Source organism: Enhydra lutris, unplaced genomic scaffold, assembly GCF_002288905.1.
Source record: "Enhydra lutris kenyoni isolate GAN:26980312 unplaced genomic scaffold, ASM228890v2 scaffoldscaffold45, whole genome shotgun sequence".
Classification (NCBI taxonomy): Eukaryota; Metazoa; Chordata; class Mammalia; order Carnivora; family Mustelidae; genus Enhydra; species Enhydra lutris.
This window is the reverse complement of record NW_019154129.1, coordinates 15,702,422-15,718,534: the sequence shown is the minus strand read 5'-3', so window position 1 is coordinate 15,718,534 and position 16,113 is coordinate 15,702,422. Positions and strand designations below refer to the sequence as shown.

Sequence of the window (16,113 nt, the reverse complement as noted above, 5' to 3'; positions counted from 1 at the left end):
AGCCACTCACAGTGAATGTGGTTTTCTCTCCAGAGAAAAGCACCTTGGGACGTGGAACGATTCCCCATTTTACAGGTATCCCCTGCGCTGCTGTCATTTCGGCCACTCTGAGGGGCGGCAGAGCGCACGCTGCTCCGTGTCACCGAGACCCAGTCACCTGGTCTGGGACGCTTCTGTGAAGCCAGCGCACGGGCCACACGTGCCCGCCAGAAAGAACACGGACTGCTGTCGTACGAACCGGCAGTGGGGCAGCTCAGAGGGGTCCCGTCACAGAACAGCCACCAGACAGACTTCCTGGGCAACTCCCAGTCCTTTCGGAACACAGTGAGGCTTTCCCGAGGACGCTTTTCATGTTCCTGTGGGTCCCTCAGATCCCGACAGCTTCTCTGAAGAGAAACTTCCTCTAACCCGACTTCAGGCAGTCTGGGAACTTCCCCGAGAAACTCCGAGGTGTACGGATTAAACACGACACGGAGAACCACAAGTGCCCGTGCGGAGGAGGCAGACGGTGGGCCACCGTGGGCAGGCGTCCCGCCCGTCCCCAACACAGCACGGCAATGTCACTCCGGGGTGTGTGTGCCCAAGGGAAAGAAAACCGGGTGTCCACGCAAACACCTGGACAGAAATGTCCGTCACAGCACGGGCCCTAGTGCAGTGACACACACACGTCGTTCCCAACGGCCGGCGCGCAGAGACAGCGCATCTGCGACCGCATCTACAGACAGACGCGCCCGCTGAGCTCCACCCACATGGAACACGCTGCCGCCACGAGAGGGGCAGGCACGTTACCACGTGCGTGAGCCACGTGGAGGCAGACACACGCCGAAGGCCACACAGTGTAGGATCCAGTCTCTACGCAAATGCAGAACGGGTAAGCGCACAGACAGAAGGCACACCGGTGGTTTCCAGGGGCCGGGAGAGGAGGGAAAATAAGGAGTACGTGGTCTCCTCTTGGGGTCCTGGAACTGACAGCGGCGACAGTTACACAATGTTGCTCCCGGATACCACCAAACCGTATGCTGTAAAATGGTTAAGACAGTAAACATTATGTGCGTTTTACTGAGAAAACACAGGAAGGGTAAACTGCCGCAGGACCCCAGGAGGGGCCTGGCAGCTGCTAGGCCGGCCCCGCGGCCTGAGCTCTGAGCCAGTGACGCCGTCACCGGAGATGAACGGCTGCGCCCGTCCCCGGGCCCTGCTCCCCCGCCCCGGGGCCCTGCTCGCCGCCCTCGAGCTGCCAGTGCTCTCCAGCCGTCCGTGTGCTACTCACCCTCAGCGCAAACACCACATTAAAGAGAATCATCGTGGGGGCTTCCCTCTTCGGAGATGGGTCTGTTTTTGAAACCTGGAAAAGAAATACAATCTAATGAGTGAGGGCCACCACGTCCCAAGAAACCCTGTGTAGGCACAGGAAAAGGCTCCAGAGGGTAGCCCACCCAGAAAAAAACAGCCCTAGGGTCTCTGAGACATGGCCACCGCCTCCGCATGGGCAAGCACGGGCAGCACAGACCGATGGAAACGCGGCTGAGACAACAGCGGGAGGGTCGATGCCACGGCCCCAAGGGACAAGATGACTGCAGGCAACGGAAGGGAGCTTGATGGGGAGAGGCTCGAGCACACGGGATACTCTCTGCCCAGACCCTCCCTCCCCCACTGCTGTCTCCACTGTCCTGTCTCCGCCAGGCTGGGCAACCACTCGGGACGATGGAGAGACGATGGAGAGACAGGGTAACGCTCAGAGCCAGCCGGGACCAAGCTACCTGGCATCCAGCCACGGTCGGTCACACACGCTGCCAGCAGAGGGCACAGGAGTGTGTCCAGGGGTGGGGGGTCAGGGGTGGTGGCCACATCTCCCTGGGCCAACTAACCAGGACCGTCACCATCCCTGGTTTGGTAGGCTGTGACTCCTGGGAGGATGTCCCATCTCCCCCTGCCACCCACAGGTCAGCAGTGGGGACTGAGGCCTGTCTACAGGGGCCTGGTAAAGAGGAAGGTGTCACCAGTGGGACCCGGTGCACCCAGCCATGGACTGCCGTCCTGGAACATCCAACCCCTTCAGAAGCTCCTTCCACAGGCAAACTCATGGAAAAGACTTGAGGACTGCAGCTTCTGGATCCTATAAATAGAGCTGAATCTTACCCCAGCTTATCAAAGCCCTGATTCTGTGTGCAAAGGACTGACTAGCAGGTTCTGGTGTCAAATTCCCTTGGGTAATAGTGCCCTCGATCTTGTTAAAACCCCTCAGTACCGTAACATTTCATTCATCCCAGAAGTCTAGCGCAACACTAAGAACTGAATTAATCATCCTATTTGCTATGATGTCATTTAACTAATAAGAAAAAAGACTTGCACCACTTCAGAGATGGACGTCCTAGATATAAAGGGGAAGGCGGCAGTCAGGAGAACCCAGGATGCAAAGAGCAAAAACCATGGCAGGCCTATGGGGATACGCAGCTCACTGAACACACACACACGCGCGCACGCGCACGGGGTCAGGGACTCGGCATGATGCAATGGCTGCCTTCACCAGCGTGAGCCACAGCTCCCTGAGGGCCCCAGAGCCAGGACAGGCCGTGCCTGCCCGGGGAGAGCCCCACCTGCCCGGGGAGAGCCCCACCTGCCCGGGGAGAGTCCCACCTGCCCGGGGAGAGCCCCACCTGCCCGGGGGGCCGTACCTGCCCGGGGAGGGCCCCACCTGCCCGGGGGGGGCCCACCTGCCCGGGGGGGCCCACCTGCCCGGGGGGGCCCCACCTGCCCGGGGGGGAGCCCCACCTGCCCGGGGGGGCCGTACCTGCCCCAGAGCATGCTGCAGCAGTGTCGGGTGCCCAACAAACCGCACGTTATCAATCTTCAGTTCAAATTTCTGGCCACACATTTCAGACTTGGTTGCCAAAATTGTTGCCAGAATGACATCCGAAAACCTTAAAATAACACAAGGGCAGAGTGGAAATCAGGACACAACGTGCCACGGTACCAGGCACCCCCTGCCCTCCGAGGGGAAGGGTCTCGGGACACGGCCACTTCGTGCGTGCAGCGCTCTACCGCCACTGCCGACCTGGAAGCTGCCGTCAGTCGCCCTTCGGAAGCAGCCCCCACGACCGGGGACATAAATCCCAGGATTATGAGGTAAAAGGCATGAGAAGCATAGAACGAAGGCACATGCTGTCATTTCTTGGCATGCTCTACGGAACTCAGGAGAGAGGACGCACTGCAGTTTGCTTTTCAAGGGAGGACAACAGCTACAGCTGGCACTGCCCCAGGGAGCCGCTTGCCGAGGGGCACAGGCGCGTGGGGACGGCTGGCCTGACTGGCCCGGGTTTGCCGGGCTGAACCCTCCACCCCAGGTGTGTAAAGGACATCACTCACTGACCTTCCTCACGGCAAGGCTGCCCGGGCGTCCCCCTACACTGAGCATCTCAACCTTCCAGCTCTTACTAGGGGAAAAACCTTGAAGAAGTGCAAGATATGCAGAGCCGGTGACAGGAAACGAAGGTGGGGACGCACCGGCTGGGCGCCGTGGGAAGGAGGAAGGCTGTGGTGGGACAGTCCATCTGGCTACCGCCTCGGTACCACTGTCGAGCTCATCCCTGTCGAGACGCAACTGTACACCTGTCTCCCCACGGGCAACCCTGTTTCTTCCTGCCCAGGGGGACCCAGATAAGCGAGCGTCACTGCAGGGAGGAGAGGCTGGGGGTGCAGCGCAGACCCTCATCTCAGAGCCCAGGCCGCAGGGGCCTCCACTCTAGAAACTCCGAGGCCCCGTGTATGGTCAGGAGCCAGAAGGGAGACGAGTCCTGTGCTCATTTCTCCACCTGGGAAAAGCACATCTTAACATCGGGCTGGAAGGGCCCACTGTGTGGGGAAGGGCGGCTCCACAGCCACGCTCTGCCCCTGGGCAAGGAGGCCCCGATAGTCCTGAGGAGGCCAACGGGGACAGACAGCCAGGGTGCGTCCCAGGCCTTCACGGAGGAGCCGCAGGGAATCGGGGCCCCTCCAGAGCTTCTCTTCTAAAGGAGCTCACTCTGCAGGGAAGGCGGCAACGGACCCCCACCACTCCGAAGGGAAGGTCTACTGCAGACTGCGGCTTCGTCCAACTCTGAGGCAGCAAATGACCCTGACATTACGTGGTTTAGAAGGGGCCATGGCTCTGGGTTCCTCGCCCTCGGCAGGGCTCAGTGTCTCACTAGAGACGTAACTTGGAACCAGCCTGGAACGAGAGCCTCGCTGAGGTCAACCAGCACACGGACAAAGGCAAGACAGGCAGCGATGGGCTCTCTCCAAGCCTCTCCCCTACGCAGCAGGCGAGCCCCACATGGCCAAGGGGAGCTGGTCATGCTGGCCTCCAGCCTTCCCCCAGGGCCAACGTGGTCCTCTGGGAGCCCCTGATCACTCTGTGGTCCCCAAAACAAACCAGATGCAAGGGTTTTGGCCAAAACGGGCTGCCCTGCCTCCTGCACAGTCAGGAATGCAGTTGGACCTTCCGAGACCAGTGTTGTCAGAGACGTTCTGAGGAACTCGGGACCCACGGCTGCAACCCTCGGCTGCCAGTGTGGGTCACTGCTTCCCAGGAACACCATTCTCTGGAGTGAGTAAGCCAGAGATGGAAGCTTGCAGAGTCTTAGGAGTCGTGATGTGCTTTCTTCAAAAACTCTGAATGGCTCACCCTGCCCGGCACCTCCCACTGGAGGGACACTGTGAGGCTGAGGGAGGGCTCCCGCTGATAAAGCCCTACTAAGCACTTCTGCCAACATTCCACCCCTATCTAAACAAACACTGCCCCTGCACTCTGCCACCCAGCGATATGAGGGACACAGAGATGACGGACAGAAAAACAACTTCCTACCATCCCAGAGGTTCACATTTTCTTGTGATATCCAAAAATCTCCACTAACAACCTCTGCTCCGTCATGGAGAGCTGCAGAGGGGCCCCAGCCCTGGCCTTTAGCCACCGGTCCCGGAACCTGAGTCTGGCTGTGAAATGTGCCCTGAGATTCAGAGGCAAACAGAGGTGGCCCAGTTCATGCTTATAATTATCTAGATCCAAGAGGTACCCTTCCAAGACCCAAATAAAAAACACTCCCCACTTTGGGTCCAGAAAGGACACAACATAGGGGGCCAACTTGAGAGCCATGTGCTGCTGAAGTTAAAAGCCACAAGACCCTAAGTGGTTCTCTGGGGTGGCCTGGGTGGCGTGTGGCTGCTCTGCCCGTATAAGCCAGTCTGACCCACACAGAAATCCACTCACGGTCCCTAATATTACACACTTATGATTAAAAAAAAAAAACAACCGAGTGGCTTACACTTCACAAACTGTGTCTGCTGACCTAACGCACAGCGTCACAGAGTCCCACCATGAGACTTGGGGGAAGGGGACGTAACTGACATGAACAGCAAAGTTAAACAAAACAAGTGAAAATATTTGTTTCCAAAAAATCCTTTTCCCATGTTGTGAAGATGAAAGCCCTGGTAAGTGTGTTGCCATACAATGAAACAGCCGTTACAAAACTAATATCCCTGGAAGAACTTCAAGATCTAAAACAGAAATAAAAGCACTTGAGACGAACCAGCCCCGCAGGAAACAGGCAAGCCCTCCCATTCCTGCTGGGACACTCAGGAACGGGCTTTTCCTACCGCTTGGCCAGAAAACAAAGGAGGAAGAGGCAGCAATGGAAGGGAACTCCACTCTGCCCCCACTGTTTCTCTGGGAGGGGCTCACAGATGCTGCACACACCTCCAGCACCGGGGGGGGGGGGGTGCCCCATCAGGGGCACAGAGGGTCCCGCGCAATCCGCGCCCTCCCGGAGAAGTGGCACGCGAGCTCCACAGGAACATTTCGGCCTCCAAAGGCGAATGCCCCACACAGCAGCCTCCAAGTCTGGGCGTCACATTAACACCTGGCTCTTGGGAGAGGCGTTCTAGAACTCAGCTGAGAAATGCAAGCCATTTGCATTTCTGGGTGGCTCAGTGGGTTGGGCCTCTGCCTTTGGCTCGGGTCGTGATCTCAGGGTCCTGGGATCGAGCCCCGCATCGGGCTCTCTGCTCAGCAGGGAGCCCGCTTCCTCCTCTCTCTCTGCCTGCCTCTCTGCCTGCTTGTGATCTCTCTCTGTCAAATAAATAAATAAAATCTTTAAAAAAAAAGGAAAAGAAAAGAAATGCAAGCCAGAGGCAATAACCAAGGGTCTCTCTAGGGGGACGCTGACTCGGGAGACAGGGAGCCCTGTTCTTGCCTGCCTACCACCTTCCTGAGGCCACTGGTGCCTGCCTGTAGGAGGGGAGGTCTGCGTGCACGCCTGGTCCCAGAAGTCTCCCTGGCAGCAGCCCGCCTTGCCTTGGCCTCCCAGGGAGTGGGGGATAGCTGAGTAACTCCAGGTGGAGAAAGGGCAGGGGCCGCGGGGAGCCTGGGCACTCGTGGGGACCGGGCAGTGAGGTCCGAGCCAGAGCCTGTGTGCCTCGTTAGTCATTCTTCAACACTGAGGGCAATCAGGATTTAAGCACAATTACAAGAAGAGAAGGCAGCAGGAATCAAGACAGAAAGGTGGTGGAGAAGCGTCGGTCTTACCCTGCAACCAATCGCTCATCGGTTGGAGGACATGGCTCGCTGGAATGGGAACAGGACCATCAAGACCAAACAAACACACTGATTTTAAAATTCATGAATAGTTACAAGGCTGTTTTATTAAAACAGTGTTAAAAGTCTAGCAGAAGGGCCACCACAGCATTAACTGCCAAGGGCAAGGCTAAGCGACTTACCGGACAAGAAAGAAGACAGACACTCGCCCAGTTGAAGACTTACCACCGTCGTCTCACAAGAGCTCCGATTCCCACACGGAAACAGAGCTGGGCACAATGGAGAGCCAGTTCTCAGGAGCGAGAGCAAGGCTGGAAGCCCGGGGTCAGAGCCCAGCGCCAATCGCGTCAGCGGCACACCCAGGTGCAAGCATTTTAATCTTTCTGACAAAACCGTCTCAGTCGGACCCCCTGAGATCCCCGTACGGAAAAGCCTGTGAGAACTGGTGAATGCCGCTGACTATGGCAGCCTCAACCCGCGACACGGCGCTGCCTGCCCATCCACGCTCGCTGAGCCCCTGCTCAGCACAGGACCGTCGGCCTCGAGGAGGCTGCGGCCAATCTGGACGTGGCCTGTGACACCTGTGCACCACCCGACTTCGGTCTTCTAGAGAGTACATCACTCTGCAGAGGACTGTGTTCTAGGACATGCTGCTTTCCCAGTGTCCACGGGACAGAGAGTAGGCCAGGCCCCTGCGTGGAGACAGCCCCGGAGGGATGAGAGCCTACCACGACCCCATACCAGGCCCACCGGGCTGCCCCGCCGGGCCTGCGGCTCTGCACAGCTCTCACCAAGAAATATGCGCCACAGACCCATGTGAGAGACACACATAGCCAAGAGCCCCTTCTTCAACAGCTCCCAAACATCAGCTCATCCGTGCACACAGTATGAAGGGGATAAGATGTTTTGTGGACCTTCCCAAGATCACCCAGAAGCACCCGAGGAGCACTAGTGCAGCTCCTACAACTTCTGTCCTCTACCACCAAACAGGTCCCAGAGAAATCCCTCACTTCCCAAAGGGAAGAGCGTGTGGGGTTTCCAAAAACCAGCGATGCTCCTTCCCATGCCCGGCTGTGGTGGGGACACGTCAAACGCCCCTGGCATGTTTCATGAACTTGCGTCTGCCCTCTAAGGGAGCCAGGGCCGCCAGCAAGCACTCTCGTCAAGACACACGTGTTCCCATGATGCCCAGACCTGGGAGGGGGAGGCAGAGGGGCCTTGCCACCCTCAGGTGTCTTAAGACAGCGAAACAGAGGCTCATGGAAGAAGGAACATGCCCAAGACCATACACTGTAGGTTCAAAATGAGAGTCCCAGCCGGAACCCGGGCCTGTACATGTCCCAGCACGCCGCGGGCAGGCAGGCCCCCGTGCAGACTTACTGGCTGGGCCAGGAAAGGGGCAAGGATCCCCAAGCCCAGGGACAACACTGTTTACCCACATTCTCTGCATCAACCTCAGCTCTAGGAAACAGGGGAACCTCCGTCCTTTCAAGACTATTTATTTAACAGAGAGAGAGGGACACAAGCAGGGACAGCGGGAGAGGGAGAAGCAGACTCCCCACTGAGCAGGGAGCTCAATGTAGAGCTTGATCCCAGGACCCTGGCCCGAGCCGAAGGCAGAGGCTTCACCGACTGACCTCCAAGCACCCCAAGGCCTACCTTTCTAACACACGTGCACACGCACACTAGCAGAAGCAAAGCTGTCAAGAGAGGCCTGGTGGAGCCCTGTGCACCTGGTGGAGAGGACTAGCTGTGTGCCTGTCTGCACTCTGGCACGCCTGCCCAAGGTTCTGGGCTAGCTGAGGGGGTGAATGTGCCCAAAAGCCGGACCCATGGCTTACAGAAAGGTGGTCAGGCCTGAGGAGGGCAGTAGGGCCCCCTGATTCCAGCACCCCACAATGCTAACCGAGAACTTAAAGGTGTGGACAAAAACCTCTGAGGTCGTCTGGATTCTATCTAAAGTAAAACGATTTCTGAGTGTTTTGAAATGAAGTCGACTCTTCTTCAAGCTACCGGCTTCTCTGTGAGAGTGCCCAGAACACTCCAAGCTGGGCGGGATGGCGCCAACGACAGCCTTTTTGACTGAGGCCAGGCCTTCTCCAGGACCTCTCCTGACGGTCTGTGCCCCTGCCAGTGGGTAGATGCGTGAGCATGACCTTCCCAGGGGCACCTGGGGGGCTCAGTCAGGGATAAGTCATGATCCCAGGGTCCTGGGACTGAGCCCCATGTGGGGCTCCCGGCTCAGCAGGGAGCCTGCTTCTCCCTCTCCCTCAGCGCCTGCTCATGCTCTGTGTCCCGCTCACTCTCTCTGAAACAAATAAAATCTTTAAAAAAGAAAGAAAGAAAAAAAGGAGTACGAGCCCCCTGGTGCCCAGCACTCATCCAACAGGACTGCTACAACTTTACATCTGAATTTCAAGCCCGTGTTGTAACACAGGATCTTCTACAGCGGTGGAGACACTGCAGATCTGAGCCACTTGGGACAGCAGCCAGTCGTCACCCGCGCCCCAACCCCGAGCACCTGAAATGCGGCTGGTGCAAAGGAGGAACGGATTTCACCAGTTTCATTTCTGTTTCAATGGTGACTTAACAGTGGGCAGCACAGCCCCACGCCCTCACTTCTCTCGGGCAGCGCACCTCCGTCGCCACACTCAGAAGCCGCACGAGTGGCCTGTTAACGTGGCTTCAGTCTGGCAACACAAGTGGGAACAGAAGAAAAGCACCTTGGAGAAGACCATCGAGGAGAACCCTGAGTACCCCAGGAAGGTGTCTGAGCCACCCCACGGCTGCCCCCCGCACCGGAGGCTCGGCAGGCCGACGTGACGACATAAAGCTGGGCACTCAGAGGTATTAACCTGTATCTTTGACAACAGGGGTGGGTGGGAGTGGCATACGCAGAGGCCATACTGTGCTCCAATTCCCAAAGGAAGGAATTCTTCAATTCAATGAAAGAGACAGTACAGAGAACCAGCTCTTTTAGCGAACAGCATTACCTGTGATACCCCGAGAGACCCAGGATGCCTTGCTCCCTTCCCAAGGTTCCTCCTCTTCTTTATGCTAAATACTGAAATAATTCCCTAAAAACCTCCTCTTAGTCTGCCACGATAAGCCTGTGAGTCACCTGCAGGAGTCAGGTGCTGACAGCCTCCTCGGAAACCCAGAGCACTTTCTGCACCTTCCGCAGCCTGAGCCTCCCATCTGCGCAGCTAGAGCACGCGGGCAGGTGGACAGCCCTGCTCTAAAGCCATCTGCGCCCCAGGTGGAGGACAAGGTGCAGGCGCCCCGTGGGCAGGGGCAAAACTCTTCTAAGAGCCTGTTCCAAGTGGCTGACCTCAGAGGACAAGGGGACCACAGCTTCTCCATCGAGCGGAACCAGCCACGCATGTCCAACAGCTCCCCACACGCCCTCCGCACCCCGCTGGTCTCTCCTTCAAAGCTTGCTGCCCTCAGAGACGGTCACTGGTCGCGGCCGAGGCCCCACGACCCTCACAAGAAAGGATGAAGGCACACTGTGGAACTGCACGACGCCACGGCAGGCACGGAGCCTGCTCGAGAGGACTCGGAGACCACACGGGCTCACCCCACGGCAGAGGCCCGGCGGGGGCCACAGCTCTCCTGCCACGGGACGGTGCAGGCGGAGTCCTTCACCTCACTCGGGTCCCAGCTACGTTTACAGGCGCCCAGGAGGGCCGGTTTACCATCCTCCCTCCGTCAGCTGGGCCCGTGTTACCATTCCCTGGGCTTTAAAACAAACATACGGTAGACGTAGTCACGTCTGACGTCCGCCCCCCTGACAGCTCATCCCAGAAAAAGCAGTGGGAGCACACACAGGAAGGAACCAGACCTGCGTCTCACCTGTGCCCTAAGAGAGCAAGGGTCACATGAGGCCCGGCTCTCGGCCCCATCCCCACTGAACAGGCTTTCGGTACCCGGGCACCTCCCTGTGACCTCTGGGCACTCGCCTGAGGAGTCAGGTGTGCTTTTCTCCCTGTTCCTCTCACAGAAGACGAATGTGCTCTCCGGCCTCGCCAACCAGCCGGATCCCCGGCTGGAACACGGGGCCACGCTGGGCCACAGGTCAGACCCTGGCAACACAATCCCCAGCTCTGCACAACCTCAAACACCCACCAAACAAGAAAAAGGGCACCAGGCTTCTGGAGGCAGAAAATCACTGGGTCAGCGGGAGGTGGGGCCCTCCCAGGCCTGGGGCAGGCCTAGCCCCATCACGAGTGCCCGCCCGGCGCTCACCTGGAATCCCCATCCTGGTCGTCCGCATGGTCTCCAGTGCTGGTGACGGCGTATCTGCTGCGAGGCTTATCTGAGCGAGGGCACAAAGGGGAGAGGGCTGAGCACACGGGCCCCACCACCGACCCGAGGATGGGGGGTGCGTTAGACGAGACGGCTTCTAAAGCGCGGCAGACGCACACTGGGGCCCTGAGGAGGAATGGAGTCTGACACAGGGGACAACTGTGCTGGGTGGAGGAAACCAGACACAAAAGGACAAACACGACACTTACAGGAAACACCTCAGTGGGCAAGCTCAGACACACAAAGCAGACTAGAGGTTACCAGAGGCTGAGAACAGGGGAAACGGGGTGATTGCTGAATGGTTACAGATTTCAGTTTGGGGTGATGAAAATTCTGGACCTACACAGGGGGCACAGCTGCAGAACACAGCCAAGTGATTATGGTGAATGTAACTCATGTTACTGAAATGTAAACGTTAAAATGGCAAATTTTATGTTATATATTTTTCTCCATAACAAATTTTTTTAAAAGATTTTATTTATTTACTTCACAGAGATCACAAGTAGGCAGAGAGGCAGGCGGGGTGGGGGGACACAGGTTCCCCGCTGAGCAGAGAGCCCGATGCGGGGCTCGATCCCAGGACCCTGAGATCACAACCTGAGCCAAAGGCAGAGGCTTTGACCCACTGAGCCACCCAGGCGCCCCTCCGTAACAAATCCTTTTTCAAAAAAGTTATGGTTTCCAGGGTGCCTGGGTGGCTCAGTCAATGAAGCAACCACAACTCCTGGTTCCAGGTCAGGTCATGATCTCGCCGTCTTGACACTGTGCTCCAGCAGGGAGTCCACTTGGAGTCTCTCCCTGTGCCCCTCCCCCCCCACGCATACTCTGTCAAATAATCTTTTTTTTTTTTTTAAGATTTTTTTATTTATTTGACAGACAGAGACCACAAGTAGGCAGAGAGGCAGGCAGAGGGGGAGGAGGAAGCAGGCTCCCCGCTGAGCAGAGAGCCCGATGCGGGGCTCGATCCCAGGATCCTGGAATCACGACCCGAGCCAAAGGCAGAGGCTTAACCCACTGAGCCACCCAGGACTCCTCAAATAATCTTTTTTTTTTTTTTTTTAAGATTTTATTTATTTATTTGACAGAGAGGTCACACGTAAGCAGGTAGGCAGAGAGATGGGGAAGCAGGCTTCCCACCGAGCAGAGAGCCTGAATTGAAGGCAGAGGCTTAACCCACTGAGCCACCCAGGTGCCCCCAAATAATCTTTTTAAAGACTTTATTTATTTATTTGAGAGAAAGAGTGAGCGAGGGGCACTCCGCATCGGGCTCTCTGCTCAGCAGGGAGCCTGCTTCCTGCCCCCACCACCTGCCTCTCTTCCTCTCTCTCTGCCTGCCTCTCTGCCTACTTGTGATCTCTGTCTGTCAAATAAATAAAATCTTTAAAAAAAGAGAGAGAGCGTGAGCGAGAAAAAGCACACAAGCAGGGGGAGGGGCAGTGGGAGAGGGAGAAGCAGGATCTCCACTGAGCAGGGAGCACCACAGCCACGGGCCTCGATCCTGGGACCCCAGGATCATGACCAAAGCCAAAGGCAAAGGCTTAACCAACTGAGCCACCCAGGCACCCCAACAAATAAATAAATATTTTTTTTAAGTTGTACTTTCCAAAAAGTTACGATAATAGCAAATGTTTTTGCTACTATATTTAGTTTAAAAAATAAAAAAGGATAACACGCGTGCACACACACGAACCCTCTCAGTGTATGATGACAGCTGGGTCGGAAAACACATGGGCAAAAGAAAGAATTTTTAAATGTCCATGTGCCAATAACCTTCACATACCTTACCAGAGTAATAGAGCTTAAAGACCTTGGGATCAATGTAGGAAGCTCATCCCAGACAAGAGGTTTGTGAGGAAACCAGCGATGCTAGCAAGGGAAATACAAACGAAAAGAAGACGTGCCATGCCCTGAGTAGCAGCGCAGACGCCGTTTCTTCCCCGCTAACCCATCCATTTAACCTGACCCCCATGACGCCATCAACAGTTTGGGAGTAGGACCCAATACATTCAGTACTAGTGACGTTCCAAGGGAACAGGAGGCACGAACAGCCTGGATAACGCTGAAGAAGAGACGTGGTAAGTGACTAGTCCCATCTGAAAGTGTAACAGCGTAAAGTCACAACAGTTCATCCATGTGGAACGCACCTCACTGGGAGAAATAAGAAAGGTCAAAAATAAAGTCAAAGATGGGGCGCCTGGGTGGCTCAGTGGGTTAAGCCGCTGCCTTCGGCTCAGGTCATGATCTCAGGGTCCTGGGATCGAGTCCCGCATCGGGCTCTCTGCTCAGCAGGGAGCCTGCTTCCCTCTCTCTCTCTCTCTCTCTGCCTGCCTCTCCGTCTACTTGTGATCTCTCTCTGTCAAATAAATAAATAAAATCTTTAAAAAAAAATAAAATAAAGTCAAAGAAACATGAAATTTACTATGTGATAACGGCAGCGGAACCAACCAGAGAGGGAAGAGAAAATTATGGCGGCTCCTGAACCAACCAGTCTGCAGCCGTGGCGCCCCAGAGTCCCACGTCCGCCCTCACCATCACTGCACCTGCTCTACTAGGCTCCCGGACATGGGCAAACTCTTGGCAAAGTGTGCAGAAGACACCCACTCCTACCAGGAGCCTCCACTTACACCAAGAGAAACACTTAAAAAAAAAATAAAAGCTGGTGGCGCCTGGGTGGCTCAGTGGGTTAAGCCTCTACCTTCAGCTCAAGTCATGATCTCAGGGTCCTGGGATAGAGCCCCACATCAGGTTCTCTGATTGAGGGGAGGCTGCTTCCCCCTCTCTCTCTGCCTACTTGTGATCTCCCTCTCTCTGTCAAATAAATAAAGTATTTGAAAAAAAATAAAAAATAAAAAAATAAAAGCTAATAAATATGAGAAAGGAAAACTCAGGAGTCTCATTTCTTTTTGTTAATAATCTTGGAGAGCAAAAGGCCTTTCTATGTTGAACAAAACTCAGAAACCACAAAAGACAGAATGAAAACTTGACTCCATAAAATCAAAACTCTATGCAGCTAGAACTACACAGAGGCAAACTAAGAACATACGGCTTTGTAACAAAGGCCCATTTTTACCCTAAATATATGAAGAGCCCTTTCAGATCTATAGGGAAAACTCAACCCAAGATGAAATTAGGGAAATGTGAAGAGTAAGCTGTATGCTAAAAAGGAAACCCAAATGGCTCTGAAAGGAGGAAAACATGTGCACTCTCAGTCATAAGACAAACGCGTCTCAAAACCACTATCGGGACACCTGGGGGGCTCAATCCGTTAAACGTCCAACTCTTGATTTTAGCCGGGGTCATGCTCTCAGGGTCATGAGATCGAGCCCCACGTTGGGCTCTGCGCTGAGCACGGAGCCTGCCTGGGATTATCTCTCTCTGCCCCCTTCCCCGTACCCCCACTCCATGCGCACTCGCTCACCCATGCTCTCTAAAACACAAAACCCTTGGGGAGCCTGCATGGCTGTCCATCAAATGTCTGCCTTCGGCTCCAGTCATGATTCCAGCGTCCTGGGATCGAGTCTCACATCAGACTCCCGGAGCAGGGAGCCTGTTTCTCCCTCTGCCTCTGCCTGTCACTCTGTCTCACATGAATAAAATAAAATACAATCTTCAAAAAAAATAAAAAAATAAAACACAAAACCCAGCAAACCACTTTCAGATACAACTTTTCACCCATCTCATTAACAAAGATAGAGAAATCTGACTTACTAAAAATAAGTATGTTCATTACCTCCTAGATCCAAGCTCCCCACTTCAGGGAGCTGATCCTACATTCTGAGAAATGATCCTGTATACAGAAAAGACGCTCACACTGTCTGTATTGCCGAAGTTTGGAAGCAACTGAAATGCCCGAGGACTAAACAGATCAATCACAGCGCGTTCATCCCACGATTCTGATCATGATCCCAAATCTATACCCAAGATGTAAAGTGAATACGGAAACAACAGGGCAAAACCGAGTGTGTAGTGCACTCACTTCTGCTTAGAAAAGAAACCACCTGGGTGCACCTGGCTCAGTCAGAAGAGCATGGGACTCTGGACCTCAGGGTCCTGAGTTCAAGCCCCACATGGGGTGTAGCAATTACTAAAATAAAACCTTTTAAAAAGCACATGGGGCACCTGGGTGGCTAAGTGGGTTAAAGCCTCTGCCTTTGGCTCAGGTCATGATCCCAGGGTCCTGGGATCGAGCCCCACATTGGGCTTTCTGCTCAGCAGGGAGCCTGCTTCCTCCTCTCTCTCTGCCTGCTTCTCTGCCTACTTGTGATCCGTCTGTCAAATAAATAAATTTTTTTAAAAATCTTAAAAACCATGTAATTTAAAAAAGGAAAGAAAAGGTGTGCACATGGGCGTACTAACACGGAAGGTTCTGGGAAGCGGCACAGGGACATGGTAACAGCAGCTGCCCACAGACGGGGAGCCCAGGGGCTGGGGTTCCATGGCGGGCAAGGACACTCCTGTCATCTATACCCCTTTGCACCTTTAAGACCGTGTACCATGCTGACCAATGTAAAAGCGTTTTTGAAACAAAGTATCCGTGAGTACATTCGGGATAGTGAAACACTGTATGTACCCTAAGCTTCCATCCCCAGGGAGAGGGTATGTTCTTGGGGGCGCTCCAGGAGCGAGGGTGCTCCAGGGAAGGAGGCTCCACGGAAAGGGGCGCCTGCAGGGCGATGCACGATGTGGGGGAACCGCAGGGACACACGGCTGTGCGGGAGCGGGAGCGGCGCGGCCCAGAGGGGCATGCGGTCACCCCCGCGGGGTGAAGGAGACCTGGCGGGAGGGGCTCCAAGAGCACCTGCCCTGAGCCTGCACTTGGGTCCGTCTTTCAAGCCCAGTACGTTCACGCGGGGCCAGAGCGCGTTCTTGCGAGGCTGGAGGCAGGGCGGGCGCCGACGGAGGGGCGCCGCGGAATTCCAAGCGGATTTTCTCTGACTCCGGGTACTCCCCGACCGCTTGACAGCTCGGGACGCGGCAGGCGGCGCCTCCATCCTCGGGGACACGCAAGTCACGGACGTGCGTCCGAGCGCGGGCGGGCAGGCCTCCCCGGCGCTCACTTACTTGTCTGGGACGCCGGGTGCTCCTGGCTTCTCTGGAAGGGGTACCTGAACAGCAGCTTATTGCCCCTGCTGCCCGAGCTCACCAGAATCACGCTGATGGGGCTGGTGTTGTCGCCCATGGTGCCGGGGACCCGGGGCGGGGGACGCGGAGGACGGGACAGTGACAGTGGGGGACGG

At 55.7% G+C, this 16,113-nt stretch overlaps 1 protein-coding gene across 3 annotated transcripts in view; it reads right to left on the bottom strand.

Moving 5' to 3' along the window:
- LOC111156113 (NPR3 like, GATOR1 complex subunit) overlaps window positions 1–16,107 on the bottom strand; it is a 37,832-nt gene extending 21,725 nt beyond the window's left edge. The window contains exons 1-5 of one of the 3 annotated variants that reach the window (XM_022516739.1): window positions 15,938–16,107; window positions 10,817–10,886; window positions 6,560–6,598; window positions 2,792–2,921; window positions 1,271–1,345 (exon numbers count right to left, since the gene is read on the bottom strand). In XM_022516739.1, coding sequence (XP_022372447.1) covers window positions 1,271–1,345; window positions 2,792–2,921; window positions 6,560–6,598; window positions 10,817–10,886; window positions 15,938–16,055 — 432 coding nt within the window. In that variant the 5' untranslated portion in view covers window positions 16,056–16,107. The remainder of the gene's footprint in view (window positions 1–1,270; window positions 1,346–2,791; window positions 2,922–6,559; window positions 6,599–10,816; window positions 10,887–15,937) is intronic. The other 2 variants (XM_022516740.1, XM_022516741.1) reach the window with 2 other exon arrangements.
- Window positions 16,108–16,113: the final 6 nt, after the last annotated feature.